Source organism: Sceloporus undulatus, chromosome 1, assembly GCF_019175285.1.
Source record: "Sceloporus undulatus isolate JIND9_A2432 ecotype Alabama chromosome 1, SceUnd_v1.1, whole genome shotgun sequence".
NCBI lineage: Eukaryota > Metazoa > Chordata > Lepidosauria > Squamata > Phrynosomatidae > Sceloporus > Sceloporus undulatus.
In genome coordinates, this window is record NC_056522.1 from 100,335,720 (window position 1) to 100,342,470 (window position 6,751).

Consider the following 6,751-nt stretch of genomic DNA (forward strand, 5'->3'; position numbering starts at 1 on the left):
ATGGACCTATATATATAACTATCAAGAAGAGTGAGTGGATGTAATCTACCACCACTGCTGCAGTGCAACCTTTATTCAGTTTAAAGGCACTTGTGCAGTGCAACAGAAACTTGAAGAAGATAAAAACTAAGATTAGAATCATTTGCATAGATGATACAATAGCAACAAGGAAGAAAATGGTATATTGAGAAGCAATTCCCATCCACCCACCCCCCATACGCCAAAGTTAGATGCATCTTTGTCTGCTGTATAGAACAACATAAATCTAAAGAGTCTATGGAACAATTATATCTAATATAAATAGCACAGAAAAAACTACACTTATAGGAAACTCATACTCCAGCCATAATCTAGTGTTGTTCTGAGTGGAGCTGATGGGAGTTAACATCCAGAGAGGCAAATATCCATTGCTCTGTGAAATGATGTGAAGCTCTGCTTGATGTTAAAGAGCAGCTCTAAGTCAGAATGCTGCACAAGAAACAAAAAGTGACCACAACAATGCCATGGAAGCACTTTATACCTTCTGCAGCAAAGTGACTTTTTGACAGCTCTGAAATAGCAGTGGTGACCGCAGTTGCTGTTTCAACAGAGAGGGCAAAGCCATGACACAGAGCTGGAATAGGGGATGAGAAAATCTAAATGGAAAATCACCATAGATGCAGTAAGGGAATTCTCTCTGCATATATAACTGCAAGCACAATCCTTACTTTGCACATACTGTTCGTTTCATTAGTCCTCTAGCTACACCTTCTGAAGGCAGGCTAAGAATCCAAAATGGAGACTGAAAGAAGGAAAACAAAAACAACAGAAAGTTTTAAGGGAAAAACAGTGTAATGAATGGAATTCCCCATTGCTTATGCAATGAAGAGGGTTAAGAATGTGTTCTTGAGCTGTGCTTCCATCTTACCATCACAAGAGAACCAAAAAGCAAGCATATCAACAAAGCAAACGCATAATGAAACCCATCAATTTTATTCTACTGCAACCTCTTTCTTTGATATTGCCATCTTCTCCCCCACCTTCTCTTTAGTTGAGTCCCTATTTTGGGAGAAAGGTGGGATATAAGAACATAAAATACTAAAAATAATAATAGTAGCACGTTAGGAAGGGGGGGAGCTTCCAGTATGTATGTATGTATGTATGCATGAATGTTTTATTTTCATAGCTGGCACTGTGCATTTTAAAACAATGAAGTATTCAAATATAGTGGGGAGAGGTTCTAATAATGATCAAGCCCTGTCAAACTGCACCTGATGAAAACCAATGAATTACATAAGGTTTTTACATACATAACTGTAACATATAGCCTACACTTTGCTAGAAATTAACTATACAATCAGTAAAATTGTATCAATTTGAGCTCTAGTGCTCAATTTGACTTACCACAGAGTAGAAGATATTTAAGATTTTTCTGTACAGGTCAAGAGCAATGCTTATGCCCATGCATACTAACTCTGAGACAAGTTTCACTATGTTCTATTTATACAGTGTGTTTTGGACCTAAGAGATTTATACACATAACAGGGAGGGAAAGCATCTATATACTGTATGCAAAGGGATTTTGTAGCACCTTTGAAACTAACTGGAGGGGTGGAGGAGACTGGCCAAAAAGAGCAGCCAGAGGCCGCTTTCCCTGGCTTAGTGTGCTCTCCTCACAGCTTCCAGCTGTTTTGGGGGCATGCATCATCTGAACAGCACACCCCAAAGTGGCCAGAAGTCACTTTATTTAACCAGTTTGTTTCAGGCCTGAAAGAAAGAAGCTGGTAGCATAAACTTCCCTAGACTTGGTCTCTATACTGTGTTCAGCCAATGGGTAAGATGCAACCTGGCAATATCTGGAAGAATACATTTTGTCAATCCTTGCTATATAGGATTATAGTTTCCTATATATTTCTATATAGGTGTGTCTATTTAATTAGCAATCCATTGTCTGTAGGGAAACCCCCTGATCCTGGGTGATGTTCATCTGCATGAGTCTTGATTTTGATGTTTTTTCAGAACTAGGAGCCAAACTTTTTTTTTCCCTTTCAGGGTTTCTTCTTTCCTGATGAAGTTGTCCAGGTGTTTGTGGATTTGAGTGGCCTGCCCGTGCACTCTGACCTAATAGTAGTTGGCCTGGTTCAGAATGTCAGTGTTTTCAATTAGCATTTTATGCTCTTTAATACATTCCCTTTAGGTGGGTGGTTGTCTTCATTCTTGTTTCTACACACAGATACAGTGGTACCTCGGGATACGAAATACCCAGGTTACGAAATTTTCGGGATACGAAAAAATCCCATAAGGAATTATTGTTTCGGGTTACGAATGTTTTTTCGGGTTACGAAAAAACTTTTGGTGCTTTTTTCGGCTTTTTCGCACAGAATCGCGGCTTTTCCCCATTAGTGCCTATGGCAATTCGGCTTACGAAGGCTTTTCGGGTTACGAAAGCGGCCGCGTTACGAATTAATTTCGTAACCCGAGGCACCACTGTATATAGACAAAAACTCCAACCATTACCCAGGACAAAAAAAGAAGCACAATAAAAACTCTGGTAGACCACACAAAAAGGATTTGCGAACCCCACTTCCTGGCAGCGATGGGAGAGGGTAAGAGAAGGAGGAGACAGGAGGAGGAGGCAGGGTAAGAGGAGGAGGAGGAAGGAGAAAGAGGAGAAAAAGAAGGATGAGCTGCAGCAACAGCAACAGGAGGGGAGAGTGAAGAGGAAGAGGAGGCAGGGAAGAGGAAGGAAAAGCCTGGCTTCGGGGTGGGGGGCAAAGTGCCACTGTCCCTAAATGGTGGCATGGCCGGATGGCCACACTACCATTGAGTACTGTGGGACTTGAGCATCTGTGGATTTTGGTATCCATGTGGGGATCCAGAATTGATCCCCTGCAGATATCAAGGGCCTACTGTAGACACACATATTCTCTCACATATCCTCCCACCCTGAGGCCTTGCCATTCAACAACAGAACAACACAGAGATTAACATGGAAATCACTTCCTCCCAACCAAGGGCCACAGATCATATATACCCCTCACTTCCATGTCACAAGCTTCTCAAGATGCCAGGCACAGATGCAGGTGAAATGTCAGGGATAAATTCTTCCAAAACATGGCCACATAGCCCGAAACAACCCCCTCCCCAAAAAACCCCCTTCTTTCCATTCCTGCATTCCACTTTCCAAATTTTATGGGGGAAAACTTCACAGACCAATATTAAACCTTACAATGGTGCAAGGCTTACACCAATGTGTTTCCACTGCATTTAAAACATCTAAAACATCCATCCCTTTATGGTCCACTTTCACTGAAAGCACTATTGATAAGATTCAAGCTTGGCTCGAAAGTGCACATACTACTGAATGAATAATTTAAAATGTACAAGAGCTAAAGACTTTATCCTGAGACCCAAACTTACATTTAATCTTAGTTCCTGTTGACTGCTCCATCGTCCACCACAGAGGGAAACCAAAGACTTTATTTCCTAGGGGAAAAAATTACAGAATACATATTCTAATAGTTTTGTAAAATAAACAAATTTCAGCCCATACATAAAACCGTTAAAACTACTGCACTATTTAACTATGAAACAAATGTTGTCCTGAATTATATCTAAAGATCACTTTGTTTAGAAAAACAATAGTGAGGGCCAACCCACCAAATACCCAGGCTTCCCATTTACAGTGCAATCCTTGTTGTTACGGTGCAATCCTGAGTTGCCTTCAACTCAGTTTTTCACTAACGCCAACCCTAAGAGTGAAAGACTTCCAAGAGTAACAGTCATCAACTGCCCCGTTCAGGTCTTGCAAACTTTTCTACTGCTTTATGTTTTATTGAGCATTACTGTCTATTGAGAAAGTAGTACCACTCATTCAATACGATGCACTCCCAGATAAGCACAAATACACAGTAGAAGCTTGCAGCCTTTGATCAGTAAGCAATAGGATGGTTCTGCCAATGAAACTTCTCCCAATGGTACTGGGAGAGAGAGAAGATCTATCATGTTGGCAGTCATGTTTCAGGCTTTCAACACCTCGGAGGACTGTAGACCTGTGTCCATACCAAACTGTTGTTTAAAATACAGCATTAAAGCAATCTGCAAAGTTGTGGCGTTTGCGTAACTGTTCTTTTTCCACAAAGTTAAATTTTTCTGTGTTTTGCACAAAGACAAGAAAAGCCATGTGGATAATGTATAGGAGGAAAACAGCCTGCAGATCCCATAGGAGACAATGAAATTCTGGCACATCCAGCACTTTTAAATAGCTCATGTGGTCGTGTTGTTCACTGCCATCAAGTTTACATCAGTTTATGTCAACCCTATACATGAAAGACCTCTAAGGGGTCATGCAGATGGGCATCTTGGAGTGGCCTGAGGCAGTTCTAGCCCTGGCTGTTCCCCCGACTGTGGGACTGTGGAAACTGCTCAGCCCAGTCCCGATCCAGGTCACCACCATGTTCCTGAATGGGATGCCAGCAAGGAGTGGACTTTCCCCACTTCTGGTGCTGGCTTTTCCCAGCCAGGCCCTCTCCCCGCGCGGCTTCCAGCTACTCGGGGGTCATGCACATCTGCACACCCCGACCCTAGCACAGCCAGAAGCTGCACTTTCCTGCCTGTCTGTTTCGGGCCTTACAGCTCAGGCTTGTAAAGTCTCCTTGATTGAGACTATCCATCTTTAATGTGGTCTTCCTCTTTTCCTACTGCCTTCCACCTTACACGGCATCATTCTAACAGTTCATGTCTTCTCACAATACGTCCAAAGTACTACAGTCTCAGTTTAGTTATCTGGGCTTCTAGGGAGAGTGCAGGCTTGATTTGCTCTTGGACCCACTCACTGGTATTTTTATTAGTCCACAGTATCCACAGAACTGTTCTCCAGCATCACCTTTCAAAGGAGTTCATCCTCTTCCTGTCAGCTTTCTTCATTATCCAGCTTTCACATCCAGCCACAGAAACTGGACATACTATGGCATGGACAAACTTGACCTTGGCATTCAATTATATATCCTTACACTTGACATATGGTCTGTACTTTGCAGCTTTCAACTCTGTTGTTGCATTTATGCTGCTTTCATTGTTAAGACATTGTGCTTTATTTTGTATAATACAGTTGCTCCTCCATTTTCTCAGGGGATACTTTCCGGACCCACCCCACCCCGGCAAAAACAAAAACTGCCAATATTCAATTCCCATTGGTTTGAATGTCAGCGTGCAGCCCATTTTGTCCCCTTTCATTTGCTGCTCACACATAAGTGAGGGATGTGGATCCCAAGTCCGTGAAAACAGAAGGGGCAACCATACTTATTTATATTTTCTGTAAACCACTTAGGAAAGTATATTATGGAATGAAACACAGATGTAATTAATCAGTATATACATATATCTGAATACTTTGGTGGCTACATTGCAGAACTCTGCATTAAATTAAAGACCTAGCCGAAGTGATTGTTGTATTTTTTTAAGGGAGATAATAGGCACAAACACCTAGAGAACATTTCCCTATACTTTCATTGAGGCTTTCTAGACCGGCATTTGGGACGTCCGGAGGACGTCCCATTTTAAAAAAGATGGTGCCGGCCCTTCTACATGGCCGGCGCCATCTTTGCGTATCAGACGCTGAGCGTCCGTACGTGTCGCGTCCTTTGTGACGTAGCGAGTGCGCCCCTGGCGCCTCGCTACGTCGCAAATGCGACTCAAAAAGAAGCTCCATTTTGGAGCTTCTTTTTCTGTCTGCACGGGAGCCGCGCCGTGTGGAGGCTCCGGCTCCCCCGCAGACTAACCGGCAGCGGCGGTTTGTATCCCACCTTTGTTTCATACATCTACAGACCTTTTCCATTCACTGAGTATATTATTTTGCTGAGGCCAGAAATCCAAGAACTCTCTGCATGACGATAAATAACATGAAATACCTACTCCCTTCCTTCCTAATCACCTGAGATTATTTCCTCTCCTCCTCAAACTAGAATGGACAGCTTATCCATTTTCTATCCAAGTCCATCACAAACCTCTGCACTGAAGGTTAGTCTTTTGCAAAGCAAGCAAGGGCACTTTAAAGGCCCAGGCTGAGACAGAGATGTTTATCACACTATACTCTTATAGTGCTACTATTCCACTTTGACTGCCCTAGCTGCCTCCTGTTGCATTCTGGGATTTGCAGTTTTAAGGAGGGGTATTTTCTGCCTGAGAATTCTAAATACCCCTCCTTAAAACTGCAAATCCCAGAATGCAACGGGAGGCAGCTAGAGCAGTCAAAGTGGAATAATAGCATTATATGAGTATAGTGTGATAAACATCAGAGACACTAGGTTTTAGGGTGCAGCAAGGCTAGTGTGATCTTTTGCATCTTTTGGCTGGTCTATAGAAGACGCTAAAGAGCACATATATACAACTGAGCACTAAAATCAGAATAGGCCGATCCACCATATTCCCAGTCACCACGGATGGATGGAGAGCGGGACAGTGGAGAAAGCAGATAAGAAGGAAACCAAAAGAAAAGCATCCCGTTGGCCATGAAACATAAAACCCTAAACCTTAAGGAGAAAGGGGTCATAAAAAAATACTAGTGGCAGTCCTGTTGGCCAGGAAACACAAGACCCTAAATCCTGAAGGGAGAGGGGCACATAAAATAAATAAAAATCAGAACTAGTGGAGGCTCAGTTGGCCAGGAAACACAAGACCCTAAATCCTAAGGAGAGGCAGCATATAACATATATAAACTATGATAGATAGATAGATAGATAGATAGATAGATAGATAGATAGATAGATAGATA

General features: G+C 42.4%; 1 protein-coding gene across 3 annotated transcripts in view; it reads right to left on the reverse strand.

Annotated features, from left to right (window-relative positions):
- Window positions 1-6,751, reverse strand: part of TRMT11 (tRNA methyltransferase 11 homolog) — a 32,172-nt gene that overhangs the window by 24,978 nt on the left and 443 nt on the right. For 2 of the 3 annotated variants that reach the window (XM_042467126.1, XM_042467117.1), the window contains exons 2-3: window positions 3,400-3,465; window positions 708-781 (exon numbers count right to left, since the gene is read on the reverse strand). In XM_042467126.1, coding sequence (XP_042323060.1) covers window positions 708-781; window positions 3,400-3,465 — 140 coding nt within the window. The remainder of the gene's footprint in view (window positions 1-707; window positions 782-3,399; window positions 3,466-6,751) is intronic. The other variant, XM_042467135.1, reaches the window with a different exon arrangement.